This window comes from Coturnix japonica, chromosome 1, assembly GCF_001577835.2.
Source record: "Coturnix japonica isolate 7356 chromosome 1, Coturnix japonica 2.1, whole genome shotgun sequence".
Classification (NCBI taxonomy): Eukaryota; Metazoa; Chordata; class Aves; order Galliformes; family Phasianidae; genus Coturnix; species Coturnix japonica.
Window position 1 is genome coordinate 82,333,783 of NC_029516.1, and position 21,167 is coordinate 82,354,949.

Sequence of the window (21,167 nt, forward strand, 5' to 3'; positions counted from 1 at the left end):
ATATAGCTCCGCAGTTTTAAGGATGCATACAGAAAAGAACAGCTTATAAGCTGATACATTGGATTTGGCGAAGGAGATACTTTCCAAGTGACAACCTTGTTTTCTGTTGTTTAACGTATGATCTCATAAGAGTGATTCCTTTTTTCTTGTGAAGAAGAAATAAGCTCAAATGAGCTTCCACACTGGTTTAGATTATCTTATTTATAATTCTGTTATTTATTTCATTTTATTGGTTGGAGACCCTAGCCCATCAGATAAGATCTTTGCTCTACCTAGAATATATGGGCAGCCATCCTTGTTCATATGACAGGGATGAGGTCCTACACCCTGAAGAACACCTGGCTTTGGGTTCCTAAGTCAGGAAGAAATAGAAGAATAACATGTTTTAAATTCCTGTTTAATGTCTGTTAGCTCCTGGTTACTCCAATACTTCTTTCCAGAAATGAGTAATGAACTGATGTGTAAGGAAAAGTTCTCTCAGAATGAAACAGAATAGTTTTCTCAGGACCACTCTAATACTTCTACAGCTGTAAAAAATACAGATTTATTATACACACACACATATATATAAGTATAGTTGAACACTAGCTTCAACCAAGAGCTGAATTTCCCAGTGTGCGCCAGGCTGAAATTTCTGAAAAGCCAAAATGCTCACTTGCAAGCTATCTGCACAGCCCAGGTCAGCAGGCAGCAATTAGCTTCTCAGCCACTCACTCTTCTTTCCAGCTTTCTGATAGATATTTCATCTGAGTTTATGCTCCCCTCCCTTGCCTCCTCTTCACCTCTCCATCTCTCTTTCCAGTAAGGCTGTGATGTGTCACAGGCTCTCAATGGACAAGACCTATACATCCCATCACAACACTGTCATAGGCAGCTGCATTAGACAGGCCAGGATGAAAAGCAGTTTGGAAGGGAGAGAAGCTGTCATGCTTCAGGGAAGAAACTTGAACTCTAACCAAGGCAGAGAGATGAAGGAGGACTTTGGGCCAGGCAGGGAGAAAAATTCAACTCAGGGCAGGTTATCCCATAATTGCCCACTTAGGCTTTCTTTAGACCTTCTAAGATGCATCTTGTTCTGGCCAACATCAGAGAGAAAAGGGGTGGACCACTGGTCTGATCTAGCAGGGGAATGAGCTTCTTCATTCTTTCTGCCAGTGTGCTGAGTTTATAACATTTTCTGAAACCACAATGAGATCCCTTTTCCAAGCATGACCCTTGCTCTGCCAGTGATAGCCAAAATTCCTTCCCCTCGCCCCGTCCTTCACACTTCCACAGGCAATACAGAGAGAAGCCAGTACAAAGCCAGGTCAAGATGATAAGAACAAAGCCTTGAAGACTGCTCTTAGATACCAGCTTTACTTCAGCTGAGGGGGGAATTTTCAAAGAGGTGAACTCTTTCTGTCTCTCTCTCAGGCAGGAGTCTCCTGGGAGGAGAAGAAAACAGCTTTCATTTTAGCGAGTCATGATATTTATGGCCCTTTTATGAGTTTTGTTTGAAAATATAAAAGTGGATGGACTCAAATCTGTTTCAAAAGAGAGGAGATGGGAAGGGGAGAGACAGAGCATATGAAGGGCAGGTGGGTCTGAATCATCTGCCCATGTTCAAAGGAAAATCAAATACCTTCTTTGTTTTAATACAGACCCCTTCTGCCGGTCATGGGGATAACGTCTGACCTTTCCTTGCATAGGCCCTTTTATCCCTAATGACTTACAAATTTCATATGTCTACTGCCACCATGAACACTCTCTTTGGGATGAACTGAGACAACTATTCAATTATGCAACTGCAGCACCATGCAACAGGTCAGGTCTGATTGCTCCCAAGAAGCAGACCTTCAGATCTCGTCTCCTGCAGAAGTGAAAGCTTTATACTGCATTCCTGAGGGGCGACTGTCAGCTTCTGCTTGCTCACATACCTGAGTTTCATGTGGGCTTTTATCCATCCTATTTTGGTGTCTGTTCAGCAACTGAGGTTGCACCCTCTTAAGGGCCTCCTGCTTTTCATATGTGGAATCTTCTCTGACCCTTTGCCTCCAGGCAGTACTTCAGATCCAATTCACAGACTAAGCAGCACATGCCTTGCAAAACTATCCAGGGAGGGAAGGTTAAGTTGAAGAACCGGATTTTGCATTTAATTTTGGATGTACTTAGGCCTGTGGTCATTTCATCTGCTCTGTGAGTGAACCTCCATAGGTTATAGCAGTGACAGAGAAATTTCTATGAGCACGATGTATAAAGCTTCCCATTAATTGGCAGTTTCTTAAAGGACACTGTGTTATCATAAAGCTCTCCTCTCCAACAGGGAGAAAGAGAAGATCTACCAGACCAGCAGAAGGCCTTGGACCAGATCTGCATTAAATGCAATCATAACAAAGATCATAACAAAGATTGCTAGGATGATCCATGAAGATGCATGAAGTCATAAAATCTTTAATACCAACCGATGTGTGCTACATCTTTCTTTGATGCTGTGTCCTGCAATACTCAAATGTAGAGATCACAAACAGGTTAACCTTTGAAGTTAAGTACATCACTGGCAGTATGTGACCTGAAGAGAACAGCTATCTGGCCAGTTGTAATCAGTTATTGCCACAACAGTTGTTTTCTAATGTCACTCAGAACTCCAAAAGGACTATAGGACTGTGAGCACTGGGTGACAGATGCTGTTGGTAGTCAGGTGATGCCATAAAAACTATCAGTTCCTTTAAGCATTTCTGTCTTCTAATTAACATCACCTATGTCTTGGTTCAGTTTTATGCCTATGTACATGCCCTTCTGAATGGATTTGTTCTTCCTTCTGTGGCTACTTGTTCAGAGTCCTTGGTAAGTTTGAATCAGGTTTCAAGATTTATTGATCTGGCCTTGTCCATTTTGTGGTGTGTTCTTTGATTTAATTTAATGACCGTAAAGCATTCAGGCATGTTGGCATGAAGGGTGCGCTGGAAAACACTAAGTGATTGATTGATTGATTATGGAGGGACATTGTTCTCTCCACAGTTAACAATGAAGCTAGTTTCCCATTACACTCATCTCTGTCTTCCAGGACACCCGTGCCCTAACTAAAAGTTAACCACACTGTCTAACATTTCCCAGGTTTGAATCACTGTGGGAGCAGTTACATTTTTTGCATACGGATGAAGTTTATCTATTTTAAAGATAACAAATATACTTGAAACACAATGTATAGGGGAAGGCTCAAAGCACAAACAGGCTGTCCCTTCTCCTGCTCTCTAAGGTGATTTTTGCACCACCGCATCTGGGTGGCTTGACATAGACATTCCAACATTTACTTTAACCTGTTGGTCTCAGGGAGGAACTAAACCATATTGTTGTTTGCTCTCATGACTCATAAATGTGTGTGTCTGTGAATGCATGTGTGCATATTTGGGAGAGGGTGCAAGTGCACACTCTGGTAGGGGAACAGCAGTCACAGAAAAACACTGAGCTGAGAAGATACTGAACAACTGTAACAGAAGGATAAAAGAAAGTAACATGAAATCAGCTTCTGAATAAAATATAATGTACTGGAAAGCAAAAGGCAGTCCAGAAAAATAAAATTTAAAAAAAAAAAAAAAAAAGAAGAGATACAATTCTTCCATATCCAAAAAATGCATGTTCATAAGGTTAGCCAAAATGACAGAGTGCTCATCTAAACTGATTACGCTGGTACCAGCAGTGTAAGCAGCCTAATCCCGCACCTCACCACAACTACTTTTAACCTCTATCCACTTTTAATGCAAAGAACAATACAACAAATCTTGTTGGCATTTAACTGATTACTCCCAGGCAAAGAAGTGAACACCTTTCTGAGAAGACTGGGGCAATTCACGCACCATTTAAAGCAACGATCCAATCTCTCTGGAGAACTGTTTATTTGTTACACATGGTTCACATTTTTGAAGGTTCCTTCACAACTAAACAGGCAGAAAATTAATGCAGATCGGTTTTTCTGAATGGCAAATGAAATTCCATAGAGTGGGCAGGGAGCTCTCACGCAGATTCTGCTGGAGTGTATGAGCATGCAGTTTCCGTTTCCGAGCCCGAGACTGTATTAATCCCATGCTTTCTGCATCTCCGCTAGATTGTCTATAAATTTAGGAAGGTTATATGGATACTATGTTTTCACGTTAGAATGTATATATCCAATATATTTCAGCTAAACCTTTTAAGGAAATGCAGACAATGCAGCATAACCATCCCCAACTAAACTTTTAGTCTCATAATTCATCTAGCTCTCCACTACAACTAATGTGTAAGCATTTCTCAAGGAGCTGTATAAAAACGAAATTGTGCTAAATGCCTTTTAAAATTACCCAGTCTAAACTAGAGCCACAAGCAATAAAACAAATTGCCCTGAAAATCCTAGAGTGGGGGTGGGGGGGGAGGAATGGGCTGCAGCCCTGCCCTGCCAGTAAGGCCATGCAGAATGCAGCTGATACACCAGGAGTAACTCTCTCTGGCAATGCTTCCACTTCCTTTCAAACTTGCTTCTTGAATTCCCAACCTAGCACAGATGCCACTTTATCATTTATGTCCCATCAATGCCTGTCACCATTTCTCCCAGTCCTCCTCCTTCCCATTTCCCAGAAACCCATTATTTCTGTAAATCCCACCATCCCCCTCCTTCACACAGAGGCTGCCCAATTGCTTATCACCAAAACTGTTGTGCAAGTAAACAGATGAATACTTGGCATTAGCCTCTTTGGCTCCCATAGATATCTTGCTCTTCCATCCGCCATAGATCTGATCCTTAATTTGCCTATTGTCTTCTCATCTCTTTTTCAATACTTCCTATCTCCAATCTCTCCAGCTTTCATCATTTTCTTACTTATCTCACTCAGACCAACATCAGATGTGTTTCTCTGTCCTGTTAACCCTCCTTTACTTCTTTGTTCCCCACACAGCCTGGGTTTCTACATTTCTTTTCAAAGGACATAAATGAAACAAGAGTAGTACAAGTGAGGGGCCAGCTGTGAAAAAAAACACAAGACTTAGTGAGACTGCAACACTAAGCACTAAAATAGTAGATGAAGCCCAAGGTTAAAAAATGTAAAGCATTGCACATAGGAAAATTTAGCCTATAAAGCGATGATCTCGGAGATGACCACTGCCACCCAGCAGCATGATTTTGTGGCTATAATAAATAGTTCAGAGAAAGTGTCACCTTGGTGCTCAGCAACAGCCAAAAAAGCATGCAAACTGTTACCAGATGATAGGGAAGGAACAGAGAAAAATAAAGGAGGCTGCTGTGCCACAGGATAAATCCGTGCTAAAACTGCACCATGAATACTGTGTGAGGACTCGGTCTCTCATCTCAAACATGGTAAAGTCAGACTGCAAGAGGTTCAGAGAAGGCTGGTCAGAGGAATCAGAGACATGGACCAGCTCTCATAGCAGGAATGAGAAACTCCTTTAGGCTGCAAAAGAGACAGCTAAGGTGGGACATCATAATGATAGAAGAGGGTAAAATCTTGTGGGCCATGTGGATTCTAATCATGGATCGGTATCTTGGTATTGAAGCATGCTGGTAAGGAGCAGGTTCAGGACAGAAACAGTGTGATGGTTTAGCATTCAGTGCATAGTAAGTATAGAACTTCTTGCCAGGAGAGATCATAGAGGCTAACAGGTACAAGGCTATAATAGTTATAACTCAGAAATGATTAGGCACCTCCATGGAAGGAAAATCTGTCAAGGGCTATTAAATACAAAAATATCACATTTGGCTCAGGAAGTCCTTGAGTTGCAAATGACTGGGAGCTAGGAGATCATCCTGGGGAAAAATCACTTATATCACTGCTTTTATATTCTTCCCTAGGTATTCACTGTTGGTCTCCATCAGAGACAGGATATTAAGCCAGATGGACCTTTGGTTTGACCTCATATAGCCTTTCTGATGTTCTTATGTTTATATTCTTAACTGACTGTATGGATGCTCTTTGCACTTTCACCTTCCACTAAACAATGCCAAAAAAAAAAACCAAAACCCTCACCTTCCTGCCTACAGCAGCAAAGTGAGACTGAGGAAAACATCAGCCCCAGAGCATATTTGCTGAAAAATCCTTCCCAGATAAATTTGGATACTTACCTACTCTTTCAGCCTAATGTCACACTAAGTGTCATTGCTGAAAAAACATTCTCTCTGCGGCTCTGGTCACCCGAAACAATTGGTGCAGACCTTTCCTCTTTCACCGATTCTGTATTGCCTTCTAAAATCTAATCTTAAAACCTGACTTTCTAGCCTCCCTTCAACCCCTTCATTTCTGTCTCTCCTGGTTATTGGTCTTATGACTGAATGCTTTAATATTTTCACCATGCAAGGTCTTTATGTCACTGTTTCATGTAATTTATACTTGTGAGCTGGAGCCTTTCCCAACTCACTTTCAAGCACAGACCATACACTGAATGGAGTCCAAAATGATCTCCACCCCCTTATTGCTTTGGGGGTTTGGCTTTATTAGCAAGGATATAAGCAATAAGAAAATAAAGTTCAGCTGTTTCTAAGGCTTCTCCCTCATGACTGCTCAGCCTGCATCCTAGACGGCTTCTCCCCAGCAAACCATTTTTATCTCTCTTTTAGACAAGGGAACTAATAAGCCACCTACCTCAGTGAGTCAGCAGAACCCACTTAACCCTTTCCCAGAAGGGTCAAAACTCGCTATCAGGATGGTTTGGCTCAGGCTGGTTACAGAACCATATTCTGCCCCTCGGTCTTGAATAATTTATTTGTGCAGCAGACCTGGATTGCTGTTTAAATCAAAATGCTACCCAAACAAAGGCTGTGCTGTGCAGTGCAAAATGAAACCAATTACTACATGGTATGATGCTCATCTTTTACAGTGTGAGATGCCCCCTACAGTACCTGCAGAGGACAGGCGTTTCTGTCAAGAGCAGCAGCAGCCTTAGGAAGGGAGAGAGAGATTTTCAGAGGGAACAGCCTTTGTAAAAGAGCAGATTCACTGCCAGAAGGTGTTGTGCACTTTCACTTTGATCCATCAAAACTGAAGTAACCACTTACTGTTGTGAGGAGGCAGAGGATGGATCCGGTGCTCACGCCTGAGATCTTTTTGAAATTGAAATTAAAGTAAGCTCCAATTAAGCATAAGCATCACATTGTTTTGCACAGAGCAACTTTAGCAGAGGTAAAGAAAAGCAGAAAATACCTATTTTAACAAATGCCACCACTTTAAAGAAAAACCTCTGAGAACTACACGGAAGTAAGGGATGCATTGTATTGTATTGTGTATTATATTGCAGTAGCTGTGCACTATAAGCCTTGCAGCACCTCTGAATGCCTGGAACATTAACAAGACAATGTTCCTTATGTACTTCAAAAATGAAATCTGTGCTTACTCATAAAAAAAAGAGACACAAGTAAAATATGTTCTTCTTCTTATTTTTCTAGCCCTGTTATTGTTCAATCACCTGATTTTGAGACACCATTCACCTGACAATAAGTAGCTATCATTTGCCCTGGTCCTGGCTGTCAGAAAGAGTAATCTTTATCTTCAGAGAAGCAGGGATAATGTCTAATCAGTGAGTTAGAGTCGAGACAAATGATGCTAAGTTTAGGAAAATTGGCACCTGCATTTTGTTATTAGTAACCATTATTTAGATAGCACTGCTGATGTGCGTAGTGTCATACAGAGAAGGACAAAAACTAGGCTCTGTGGAACTTACTGCCTATATTAGACAATTAAAATAGTGAGAGGTGATAGCATAGCAATATAGTGAGCCCTAAGAATCACAGTGAGAGAGAGAAGAAAGACAACTTTCTGTGACAGAGTGATGCTGTGCTGTTGCATCATCCCTTCATTGCTGTTTGTTTTACATTCAGCTCTGCCAGAGGACCCAGAGAGGGAACAAATAACTCCAGAGAAAGAACCCAGAGCAACTGGCCAAGGTGTTTATAAGGGGGAGGTGGAGGATGTCGCCTGGTAACAAAATGTTACAACAGGACAACTAAACCCACCACCTCCTAAATCAAGCTTCAAAGCACCACACTCAACAGACATACATTTTGTCCTTAGAGAAGTCTTTGCACAATGTCTTCTACCAACAGTTTAGTTATATGTTGTTTTACTATGAGGTCAGTTTGTGTATCACTCTTTTCCACTAAGGTAATTGCCTTGACAATCAAGACATGACAATTTGACTATCAACGTGAGAGCACAGACTCAGCTGAGCCGCATACAAACAGCAAACTGAAGCCAGTGCTCCAGAAACCCTGCCTAAACTAACACTAATCTTCACCCTAACTCTAAATCTTGAAGTAGATTTTAGACTGATGTCGATATTACTGCATTTTGCTACATTGGCCCAAAGTTATTCACAGGAACCAACCATGAAGCAAAGGTAATTCTATCTAAAAGACAAATACTGTGCCACAGGAATACATTCATTTCTGCCTTATACTTCTAAAAAGAAGGAGGCATTTTCTTTTTTCTAGTATTTGACTTTGCTTCATCTACTCAGTGAAAGAAAACTGTATCTGTATTCTCCTGAACAGTCTTATTCCTGTAGACACGCATAAGACTGGAATAAAAAATGGAGCCTTTCTAGCAATATCTTCTCAAGTAAAATTAAGACAGGAACTCTTCGAGTTCCTAGGAAAAGTTGTCGGCTTCTGCCTTTTATGATCAAAAAAAACCCTAGAAAAATGTATGTTCGGTCTTTAACAAAACTAGGAAATTGAAATAATCAAAATGTGATATGATTGGTCTTTCGAGTGGAGGTGCTACCGTTACTTTGCTGCTGAAACATCACCTGGATTCTAACATTCTAACAACATTGTGTTCCTACCTACATTGATCATTTAATTCTAGCATCTTCTTTCTGAAAAACCACAAACACTTCCAAAACTTGACCTCTTCCCTTTATCGCCTTTGATTAAGAAAAGAACTATCTGCAGGAAATGCCCTGCAAACCACAAAGGATTATCAGAAATATAATGATGAGTGATTCTAGGACTCTTACACTCTGCTTGTGTTCCTCTAATCTGATCCTTGGTCACTCTTCCTTTCTCCGACGGAGCTTTGCAGTAGTTTCTTCTAGTCGGTTTCTCCATGCAGCAATAATAGCATCATCATCCAATTCTTCATCCTCCTCTTTACGCACGCTTCGCTTGTACTGAGAGAACTGTCTAGATGCAAATCTCTCCTCACTTTGTTCCACTTTTGCCTCTTTCTTTCCATTTTCTTCAGACTTTGAAAAGCTCTGGGTGAACTTTCTCTTAGCTCCAAATTCTGACGTGTCTGACATGGCCTCCTCTTCACATGCCTCCACGTGATGAGATCTAACTCGACTCTGTGTAGATGACTCAGGGGATTCAGAGTCATAGGATGGTTCTGGTGTTTGGCTAAAAAAATGTGGTTCTGGGCTTTTTTCACCAGAACTTGTTGTCTCACTGACCCTCGACCTTGAGAACTTATACATCTTTTTGTCCTCTTTTGCCGAAGCAGAGGAAAATCTTGACACGCTTCTCAGCGAATCTCCTTTTGACTCATAGGAAGAACTGTCAAGCTCTTCTCTTTGGGATCTGGAGAATCTGTAACTGGATGTTTCAGAATCCATCTCTCTTACTTTGGATGATCTGCTATATTTCTCTCTGAAATTCTCACTTTGATCATGATACGATGATTGTTTTTCTGCTTTCAGGCCACTGAGCCACTTGGTAACATCAGTCTGTACTTCCGACTTAAGTGCACCTGTGTTTGCAGATAGACTGGACAGAGTAAAGATTGCATCATTTCTGTCTAGATCTGCTTGCAGTGGGTGCCTGTAGTTTGTTACACTTTCTACATCATCTTCTGTTTCATTTTCCTCTCCTTTGGTCACCTTTTTCTTAAATAGAGTACTGCGTTTATTGTCGCTTATCACCTTTTCAATTTGGTAATCTGACATTTTCTCTCTCATTTCCATCTGTATCTCCTTCTCCTTCCTGCTGAGTTTCTTTAGATCAACATCATCAGCAAAGAGGCTGTACAGTGGTTTGCTTGTTTGCATAGTCTTCGTGTTTGCACTAGTCCCTTCTGCCCTCGCACTCACAGAGGTATTGCAAGACAGGACAGACTGAGACTCAGCCCTGTGCATGTCTTGCTGACCAAGATGAGAGGCAGAAAAAGATGAGCCACACTGAGAACTGAGAAGGGAAATCTTATCGTCATCTATACGCCTGCCAAGGTCTCCTGACATTACACTGGAGGCCATTGCAGACGATGGACGGGACAGCATCATAATCTCATTTTGCTTTTGAGCAATGGTTTCACTGACGACGTTAGCAATCCAGTTCTGAATGCTTGCCATAGATATCGTGTCACCTGGGCCAACTGGGAGATTGGGAAGGGGAATATTTGGCTGTGTTGCCCCAGTGCTGCTCCTGGTCTGTGATAAAGATGAATGATTTGTCTTCATGCTCATTGTAGAAGCTGCATCCTCAGCACCATTCGCAGAAGGCGCTGAGGCCCAGAAAGCAGACAACGGGATACTCCCACTCATTGTACTGTCTGTCTCCCAGCTGCACATGGACTGGCTTTCTTCTAAAATTTTCTTTGAACGTTCAAGGAGCTCTACACGCCTCTGCTTCTTTTTAGCTGAAGCAGAATCATCACCTTTGGCAAACTCCACAAATTCCTCCTTGCTTTCAGAGCTCACCTTCTTCTGCCGCTTCATTTTCCAAGCCTGGTAAGCACTCAGGTTAACATCTGACAAATTCCTCCCTTCAGTCCCCTCCTCACCAGTCTGGCTGCCATCTTCTGCTGGAGATGGTGCAGAGGAGGATGATGATTCTAAATCCTTCTTGTGAAAGCCAAACTGGATTCTCTTGATCTTCCATCTTTCTAGAGGAGTCAGCTTGTCTTTGTTCCTTTGGCAGAAATTGTAGAAGGAGCTACAGTCTGACAACACGCTTTCCTCATCCACATCCCTCTCCTTTCTTCCTGTTTCTGGGGATTGTCTCTCCCCACCGTTCTTATTCTTAGAATGATACCTCTGAACAGCTTCCTTCTCAATCTCCATCAGCCTCTGGTTCCACATGTCCCAAGTGCTCTCTGAAGACATAGAGTCTGTGCGACTCCTCCTCATCCTGCTAAAGCTGCTGGCTTCCAACTGTCGCTTTAGGGTTCGGATCTCAAAACTGCTCACACTCTCATCATCACTAAATTCACCTGATCGGTAAGGTCTTCCTCCCATGTTAGAATTTCCATCCTCCTCTGTGGGTGGACCCTCCATTTGGTATCTCTCATTTCTGCGCTGCCAGTCATGGATCCTCCGTTCCACATCCTCCTCATATTGCTCCCCTTCCTGAGCCTGAAGCCTCGAAGACACTCTTTTCCCCTGGTCACTTGCTGATTCCTTTGCAGGCAGGCCTTGTTTCTTCCTCCATTCCTCATATAATTGTTCCTCTTCCTCCTCACTGATGAGGGTAGAGCGTTTGGAAACCCAGCTAGTTTTTCCCACTGATGAAGAACTCATAAAACTACTCAGCATGCTGCTGTTGTCTTCTTCTTCTACTGTGATGGAGTGTGCTTTGGGTCCTATGACACTTTCAGAGTCCTCAGCTCCAGACAGCCGGGAAGATGTCCCTGGGCGGGTGACAGGACTTTGACTAGGAGTGACATCTTCGTCTCCAGTATGATCCAACTCTCGTTCCTCCAGTAATTGCTCGTTAAGCTCTCTTAGCTGCTTGAGGAAGCCATCATTGGGGTAAATGGCACGCTTCTTTCTCAGAGTCATCAGAGCCTCCAGAATGGTCATATGGTGATAGATCATCAGGTAAGCAGCCACCAGCACAGCTGAGCGACTGATTCCCATTTCACTGCTGACAAGGATTTTTCCTACAGACATTGAACACAGAAGTAATTAGCTATTTCCTAAAACAGAGAGAAGTAGCTCCAATGTGTAGCACAAGTGCATTCTCTGAATACAGTTAAAAAACAGATTACAAGTTTCAGTGACTGAAATTGGTAACAAATATATTTTTGCTAGTTTTGTCCTAGTAGAAGTCTAGATACTTATGAACAAAAACCTCATCAGTTTCAAAAGCTCCGGGCATGCACATTTTAAAACAAGCTAAGCACCATTCATAATTTTACCTACACAATTAATTTCCCCAACTAATCAAAAAGCTCACAGTAGGTATTAGAAAGAGAAGCGATGCAGTATTCTTGACTCCTAGGCTGACATAGGGTAAGACATGTAAGCCTTCCATGCTTTAGTTTTCCTGTATGTGAAAAGGGAGATATTAGCAGTAGCCTCCAAGAAGGTATTGGGGGGATACACAAATAACATCAATTAGGAACATCATAGGACTTTTAAATTTTATATTAATTAAATCATGTATTTTTTTTCCAAAGCCCATATCTGCTATTTTGCAGGGCACACTGAATCTGTTACAGGTGGAGTGACTAGAGGCCAGAGCCAGAGTAGATCTCAGAATAGGAGGACCAAGCAACTAGAGCAAAAGAGCTGATTTTGACTCCAGTAAGCTGGCACAGGTACATACTCCAAAGTTTAGGACCCACTGTTCTGTAAACAGTGAGAGACATAATGATCTGCTGTATTTCACTGTGTTTACGCAGTAACTGAATCTTGCAAAAAAAACCCTAAGCTTTGGCACAGAAATATTGTTTTTTAAATATAGTCTTACAGCAAATTAAAGTTAAATAAAAGCTTGTGAATACAAAGGGAATAAATGAGGCTTTGCTTGCCTGCAAACAACTGAAATTATTGTTCCCTGATGTGTGATAAACTCCAATTTATCAACGTGCTCTTTGCACTGAAACTTAATGAAGCCAGTTTAAACACCTCCTTCCTGACTGTTGATGTGTTACCATGGGTATTTTCTTGATGCACCTATTCCTACACTTTCCAAATAAATATATTTTACTTTTTTTTTTTTTTTTTTTTTAGTACCAGAGTCCTAGTTGTCTTCCAAGTGTTTTAACAGCCAGTAAAGCCTATCTAACAGCTCAGCAAAAGGGGGAGATCTCATTCCTCTTCTTTCTTTCTTCTGTCTGCCTGTACCTTCCCCTGTGTAGTCTTTGGTACCCTTTGGTGATCTAGTTCAGCTTACTAGCCCAGTGAAAAATCATCTCTTCCTTGGAGGAAAGTTGGATTTGCTGTCTTTGTGAGCTGAAGTCAACAGTGGCACAAACTGAGCATCAGTCATATGCAAAAGGAATAAATGGGAGTTATGAGTAAGAACATGGAGGAGCAGAGAGTCCTCTCGTTCATAGTGGCTGAAATTGACTCTCTGTTTTGTATGAAGCACCATAGAAATGGGCAAGAAGTGTTCTCTGTACTTGGATACAAAGAACAATGAATCTGTCCTCTACCCACTTAAAAATGTATCATTGGCTGTTTATCAGAATAACACTTCCACCCATTAATTCCCAAGCATTCCAAAGAAGTATAACCTTTTCGTCTTACCTCTGTAAGTCAACAGTGCTTCATCCAGGAACTCTGCAGCTGGATGGAAGTGTTTGGAGATATCCATATCTGGAAAATCATCCACTTCAATGCCCATGTATTGGATATTTAGACCATTGTAGAAATCTGGTCCTGTGTATACACCTGTACCATGAGCTGCATTCAAGACATGTGTAATGCCCAGTCTCTTCAAACGGCTTTTGTTCACTGCAACACTCCTTCAGAAAAGAAAAGAAGGTGTTAGATATCAGTGATCCTATTTCAGGTAGGAAAGAAGCTGTGTGCTGCAAGAGCTACCCAATTCCCAGTCTGCGTCACTCATCCAACACGTGGCTCCCCTAAGACCTTAAGGTCTTTTGAGAGTTCTGCAAACATTTATTTTCAAAGCTCATTGGGAAAAGATAAGCCTGCACTCACCAGTATTGCTGCATGCTCTGTTTCAACTTCAGCTTGATTTTAAAATCACCCTGCCATCTTAGGCTCATGCCATTTACTTATTTCTCCATTTTTATCACCCCATAACTGATGTTTTAAACTGTATCCTCTTCTAATTCTATGCTGGTCACCTGTACAGGTGTCTCAGTGGTACAGCAGACCTAGTCATTTCTACTCAACATTTGCTATGGTATTTCTTTTTCAATTTTCTTTTACGCAAGAAGGTCTTTAGTCCCAATTTCAAGGCCAAATTCCAACCAGAAAAGCTCAATTTGGGCTCATTTTCCTTTTCTTATGCTACATTTTCTGAAGCTTTAAAATAGCATAGGAAAACTACTGAATGCTGGTCCAGACATATTTACTTCTCAGCATACAGAGATCTTTGAACTATGTGATCCACGTGAGCATATGTGTGAACATATATTCAGATGGCACAAAGTTGCTCAGAAAGAGCAGTGAGGCAGTGGCACCGGCTGCCCAAGGATAGGGTGGAGTCAGTGTCCCTGGCACTCTGACCCCAAAAATGGGAATGGAAAAGGGGAAGGGGTATGGAGATGGGAACTGGACTCAAGGAAACAAACGGAGCAGTGGCAACAATCTAAGGAGGAGATCTTATTTTACTAACCATTATATCAGCATGCAAGATAACACAATATAATACAATCTAATTGAAACTGAGGCTAATAAGTCAAGTAAAATAAAGAAGAGAGAGTTTTCTGAAGACCGAGAAGCCTACTTTGAAATTGAAGGTGCCATGGCTTGGAAGCACACCCACACCCGCTGCCAGGCAGTCAGAGGGAAAGCCAGTGTCACTTCCGTGACATATTTCCCTCTCTGACTGTGAGGTCCTCTGGGATGTGTAGTTCTTCTTCTCCGTGCTCCACATGATGTCATGGTGTGGAATATCAATAGCAAAAATTACAAAACCATGGTAAAAACATGGTTAGTGGACATATGGTGGGGATGGGGTAGAGGTTAGACTGGGTGATCTCAGTGGTCTCTTCCAACCTTAATGATTCTGTAGTTCTACGGTTAATATTCTAAAAAACACTGTGACTTTCTGGGGATGAAAGATATTAGATACATTTAATATATGTTATGCCTTCAGTGGTTCCATCTTACCCTTCACTGGGAATCTCATGCAACTTGATACAAAAGCTGATACTCACTTTTCCGCTATGAAGACATTAGGCCAGACTTCATCCACAGCATCTCTTGGAGTCTCCAGCCTGTCCTTTACAAGTGCCCTCTGCAAGTCCATGACACATGGAGTGTTAAACAAGCTGGTGTCGTCGATCTTTTCTTTAACTCGGTTGTACAGGTCTTCCACCATCAACTGCTGTGCAGACTCTAACATCTTGGGACACACTGCATCTATCTTGATGTGCTTTGTCTTCAGTTCTGGAACAAACTGACAATTAACTAAAATCATGTAAAAACAAATAAAATATACAGCCTGGCATTCTTTGTTCCCAAGATAACCCTCATAGATTTTTTTCCCCAGTGACCTCGCATTGTCCTGTCTGCAACACATGAGCATACATGCTTACCTAATAGCCTGAAGGTAATTATAATGGGAAAAGTATAGTACACAGTCCTCTTAGTCCAGAGACACAATGGCTTGGGAGTTAAAGTGCACGCTCCTTCTGGCTCCAAAAGAACATTAGAGAACACTGTTGCAGCAAGCAACTAGCAACCAAAACATTTTCATCACTGTAGTACATGATTACGCCACAGATTCAGTCCACAGCTTCAAAGGAAGTCAATAAACCTGTATTTTGTATATTTCTGTATATTGTTATTTGCTACTGTATGGGAAATTGGTAATCACAGCCTGAACCTCTGATTAATCAGCTGAGGCAAGTGTTGGGTCAGCTGTGGGAGCACAGGTGAGAGTAATTGAGCTGTGCTCCCAGAAGGGGTGGAGCTTGACTCCACCTCCTCTAGACCTCATTTAAGGGCTGACCACCACTAAGGCAGCATCTCTTGGAGATTGCTTCCTAGTGGAGATTGCCTCAGCATTTCCCAGTGAAGGCATCCATATTGGTGAGTTTTTCCCTATAAATAACCTCTTGAATATCTGTTACCATCTTTGTATCATTCCACCTTACAGCTGCCCAGAGATGTAGTGGAGAAACCTTCCCTGGAGAAGTTTAAGAACCCTGGAAGTGTGGCACCATAGAACATGGTTAGTGAGCATGGGGTAGGTGGGTGGATGGTTTGGACTATGTGATCTTAGAGGTCTTTTCCATCTTTAATGATTCTGGGATTCTCTGACTTTTTCTTGGTTTTCACCACCGCCTCAGGTGTGGTTTGCTCATAAAGGCTTTTTTGTCACTTTGAGTAGGCAAAACAATTGCAACTCAGGTCTCTACTATGTACATACTTCTTCCACATTTCCTCCTCTTACCTTCACTGATTATTTGTTTGGCAGCCACAGCAGATGACAGGTGGATAGGCTCCATGAAAATGCTCTCCGTATCAGCATCTGATATCATCGAATACCTGCCAAACAACCACACTTCCTTTTAGGCAAATGCCCTCTACTGGGATCCCATCTCCATGACCCATGATCCCATTAAGCCTTATACTCATTCTAGAGGACAACAAGAGGGAACTGGAGCAAAAATGATCTACTGATGATATAATGGGAGCCCTGCCCTCCTTGAGCCCTCACACTGCTCTCCAGAGAAGAGCTAAAGGCTTCAAATATGCCTTTCAATCTAGATTAAAAAAAAGATCCCGAGGGAGAGAAGTTTCAGTGAGCTGTGAGTACAGAAGGCCAATGACATCCAGGCTTGTATCAGAACTTGTGTAGCCAGCAGGAGCAGGGCAGTGATTGTCCCCCTGTACTCAGCTCTGGTGAGGCCTCACCTCGAGTATTGTGTTCAGTTGTGGGGCCCTCACTACAAGAAAGACATCAAGGCCCTGAAACTTCACAGAAGGGCAACGTGGTGATGGTTCTGGAGCACAGGCCTTATGGGGACCAGCAAAGGGAATGGGGTTGTTCCTTCTGGAGACAAGAAGGCTCAGGGGAGACCTTATAGCTCTCTACAGCTACCTGAATAGGTTGTGGTGAGGTAAGGGAGGGGAGGGGGCAGAGGGAAAAGGAAGAGTGGGGAAGGGAGAAAAAGGGTTATCTTGGAGTTCTCTTCCAACCTTGGTGATTCCATGATTCTATGACTTTTTCCCCTCGTTTTAGGATTAGATCATGCTTTTTTTTACGTGCAATAACTCACTGCTTGCTCCATGACAGCTTCCTGTTTGGTACCCAAAGCCTGCGGCTAAAGATGGCTCTCAACTAAACCCAAATCCAAAGATCCTCAGTCTTTCTTGAGGGGGAAAAAAAGGGACCAACATGGACATAAAACATCCACAGGTCCTTACAGTGGGTAGAAATTGGGCTTTTAGAGAGCAGAAGGGAAAGGTAGGCAATGTGCCACCACACACACTCACCGGCTGGGCGAAGGGCTGCGCAGGTAGTGGGCCTGCACTGCTTTCACGTCTGGGCCATCCTTCTCTTCATCAGGCACCACCTGCTCGCTGTCTGAATCCCCACCGCTGGCCATGGCAGCTGAGGGAGGCTCTGCTGGAAGGGAGGAACATGCAACACAGCACCATTACACGCAGCACCAGGCTGGTGGTGAACCCTGCCACACGGTGGGCAGAAGGGTATGCATATCTTCCCAAGCAAGGCAGTGGTGCAAGGAGCCATGTCAGCTTCTCTGCCAGGGCACCTGCTGATCCTGTGTCCTCGTGCTGCTCCCTGGCTGGTGCCCAGCAGGCACCAGCACCTTCCTTGCCCGTGAGTAAGCATGCAGGAGGAAGGCTGGCAAGGCAGAAACTCTATCTCCCCCCTGTGCATGGTCTCTGGCCGGAGCTGTATGCCGCCAGGCTGGGACGGCAAAGAGCGGCGGGGAAAGAAACATGAGATCTCACCTCCCCAGCATGAAACACTCATCCAATTCCAAGCCAAAGCCATAGTTTCAGCCACCTTAACTCTCAGGACTTTGTCCCAGTAGCCTTTTGCAGGGAGGCAGCCACGCTCACCCAGGACGGCCATTGCTTGGCCTGGAGCTTGAAAATTGCTGGGTGGAAGCAGCAATCTGACAAGGCAGCAGGGAGGCAGAGAGCAAGGAAAAGGCACTTACCACCTGTGCCTGGATGAAAGGCTATGTCCCAGTTGTGGCACAGCGAAGGAGCTCTGAAAGCGGGGCAGGAAACCTGGCAGGGAGCTGTATGAGGGAGAGAAACCCACTGCCCCCCTCTCTCCCTGTGCTTTCTTCATCGAGGGGCAGGACAACTGTCGGCACCAAGCCTTTATCAGCCCTCTAAATATAGCCTGTCCCTGTGCTGGCTGCTGGGCTGTATGGGGAGGAATTCAGTGCCTCACAGGCGGCAGCTGGTCAGCCACTTAACTCCTTCCCCGCTGCGGGACCCATCCCTCTGTGCTTTTTCTCCTTGCAGGAGGCACCCAGAGAAGATACCAGAGCTGCTGAGGCTGGACTTCACCTGTTGGGAGCCTCCAGATGGCTGGAACCTAGCTGGGCACGACCTGAAATGCTGGGGTGACCCCTGATGTCCTTGGGACGCACAGTGAGGGGTGAGCCACCCTAAATTCATTAGGAGTAGTGTTTCACTTCTGGATAAGCCAGCACTGAGGTACACTGCATCTTCCTCTGATACCACTTCAATGAGGAAACCTCCATTCTGGACTCGTTGACTCCCAGCAAAGCTTGCCAGACCGGCTGGTGGGGGAGAACACTGTGAAAGCTGGAAGCACTGTTTACAGCATGGATGGCTCCAGTTCTGAGTCATGCGGTGATATCCCACTGTTGACTCCTTTTGCAAACATAAGCTGAACAAGAAAGGACACATAAAAGGGCACAGACCCTTCTTATGGCATAGCTCTCTGTGCTGCTGTGTTGTGCTGGGCAGGGGGTGTAACTGCCCTGTGCTTCATACCTGAGGGCTGCATCCACACCATGGGATGAGGCCACATCTGCAGGGATGCTGCATGACAACAGGGAAGAGCCATGAAGCAGGTATCCGGGTTTTTGTGTACTCACAGCCTAGACTTGTCTTCATTCATTTACTGGGCCAGGCAAGCAGGAACAAGAAAAAGTAATATACTGAATCTTGGGAGTTACACCAAGGAGGAAATGGATTTTGGCTTACAGGTTTGAACAGATACTGATGTACCAAAAGAGGAAGAATTAGTTGATCTGACAGCTGTCTTCTCTGGACGATGCAAGTTTTAGCCACTTCTCAAATGTAGTGCCATGTGTGTTCATGTTAGCTGATGCTAACTGAGGCAGGAAGTGATCCAAAGACATTTGCTTGTGGGCTCCCATATTATTGGAGAATGGGGTTCAGTTTCAGGAGCACATACACCATAGATATCCAATAAAAACTGATGCTTTTAAGTCACTGAACTGCTTCTGAAAATCAACCTTGTGAATCTTTGGATACAACTGCAATGGGGGATGATGTTTAAACCTAGAATCATAGAATTGTTCAGGTTGGAAAAGACCTCTAAGATCACCCAGTCCAACCATGGAGCCATCTCCTCCATGCCCATTAACCATGTCCCTCAGTGCTACATCCACACGAGTCCTGAACAGCTTCAGGGATGATGCCTCTGCCACCTCCCTGGGCAACCTGTGCCAGTGCCCAAGGTATTATAGGACAAGAAAATACTGCCAAGCCCATCACAACAAGGCAGAAATGCTGATAGGACCCGCATATGTTACACAGAGAAACACAGCCTGAAAGTTCTTCCTTACCTTTTGTTGTAACAACTTATAGGATCCTGATGGCAATTCTTTTGGTGGTGGTGTCAATACCTATGAGTATTGCAGCTCACACTAGACAGGGAAAGGAGATCAACAGAGAAACGGAATTAAAATCCCTTAAAACTGCCAGCTGTCCCACTCCTTCTGCACACAGAGATCTACAAAACTCTTAAAGCTGTGCATTTGTCACCCACATTTATCAGAAATTCCAGAGGCCCTCAGCAAAGAACTGTCGGGAAAAAGTATCAGGATTTAAGAGCCCAAATATCCCTAACTAACAAAAGTGGTAAATAGAGGGCTTCTAAACAAGTTGCTTAATATCAGATTTATGTACGTGTACGGAACATGCTGAAGCATATTCTGTGTATGGAACTTAGGACAACAGATTTATCTAACTAAGTCTCCAAACAACAGGGCATTATCCATCACAGTGCCAGTGTATTTACTTACTGCCTATGGAGACATCCCAGGTGTTCACTGGCAGCAAAGAGTTTAAAAGGCATGATGGCCAGCTGCACTGAGTTAAATGTAATGCCAGGTATTTGCCAGAGCTGCCTTCAGCCCTCGTTTCAATCTCCAGAGTACAGGTTTAACCCCGGCATGCAGCTCAGCACAACACAGCTGCTCGCTCACGCTCTCCAGGTGGGGTCAGGGAGAGAATCGTGATGGTAAGAGTTCAAGAGCTCATGAGTTGAGACAAAGACAGTTTACTAAGTACATTAAAAGCTGCATGCACAAGCAAACCCAAGCCAGGAATTCATTTGTTGTTTCCCACGGGCAGGCTGGTGTACAGCCACTCCCAAGAAAGTAGGGCTCAGCACGCATAGTGGTTCCTTGGGAAGACAAATACCATTGCTCCAAACACCCTGCTCTTCCTCATTCTTTATGCTTTTTATTGCTGAGCATGACAATATGTATTGGGGGACACCCCTTTGGCCAGTCTGGGTCATTGTCCAGGCTGCCTCCCATCCCAGCTCCCAGTGCACCCCCAGCTCCTGGCTGGCAGGGCAGCACAAGGAGCAGAAAAGTCCTTGGCTCTGTGCAAGCACTGCTCTGCAACAACTACATCATCAGTGTGCTCCCACCATTTTCATCAAAAATCTACAATACAGCATGGTACGATGCTCTACAAAGGAAATCATCAGCTCTTTTTTTGCCTTCTAACTGCCCATGACCAGTATGTGAGCAGTGGCTGGACTCTCAGTGTACATGCCTCAAGGAATGCGTATCTAGCATTATTCAACAGCCTTTTTCAGAGGAAAGAGAGGAAGTACCTTTGGCACACACAGCTGTTGTGCAAGCAATTCACTTGGACAGATGAGCATAAGAGCTCTGAACACCTGGCTAAGATTCACAGAATTGCTAGCTGGAGGAGACCCACGAAGATCATCAGATGCTGTGATTTCTTCTAACTTCCTAGAGCAAACTCTGACTGCAAGACTTCATAGATATCGAACTTCTGGTTTTTTGCTTTGAGCTTTTTAGCCCTGCTCTTATCCCTCCTTTTTCAGT

At 43.5% G+C, this 21,167-nt stretch overlaps 1 protein-coding gene and 1 long non-coding RNA gene across 4 annotated transcripts; one reads left to right on the top strand and one right to left on the bottom strand.

Moving 5' to 3' along the window:
* Positions 1 to 381: 381 nt before the first annotated feature.
* DUSP27 (dual specificity phosphatase 27, atypical) lies at positions 382 to 18,289 on the bottom strand. 3 transcript variants are annotated; one of them, XM_015879338.2, is made up of 7 exons: positions 18,012 to 18,289; positions 17,317 to 17,449; positions 16,271 to 16,365; positions 15,030 to 15,261; positions 13,426 to 13,643; positions 8,974 to 11,831; positions 382 to 4,086 (listed from the first exon to the last, which is right to left on the bottom strand). In XM_015879338.2, exons 2-6 carry the CDS (start codon positions 17,427 to 17,429, stop codon positions 9,007 to 9,009), a joined length of 3,483 nt encoding a protein of 1,160 aa, XP_015734824.1. In that variant the 5' UTR covers positions 17,430 to 17,449; positions 18,012 to 18,289; the 3' UTR covers positions 382 to 4,086; positions 8,974 to 9,006. The 3 variants fall into 3 exon arrangements, with proteins under 3 accessions (XP_015734824.1, XP_015734832.1, XP_015734815.1); XM_015879346.2 differs by lacking the exon at positions 382 to 4,086 and having other exon boundaries at positions 7,890 to 11,831; positions 17,317 to 17,446; XM_015879329.2 differs by lacking the exon at positions 382 to 4,086 and having other exon boundaries at positions 7,890 to 11,831.
* Positions 15,941 to 19,717, top strand: LOC107321897. The gene is made up of 3 exons (XR_001558712.2): positions 15,941 to 16,048; positions 17,390 to 17,532; positions 18,328 to 19,717. It is a non-coding gene; the product is annotated as an uncharacterized LOC107321897 (long non-coding RNA).
* Positions 19,718 to 21,167: the final 1,450 nt, after the last annotated feature.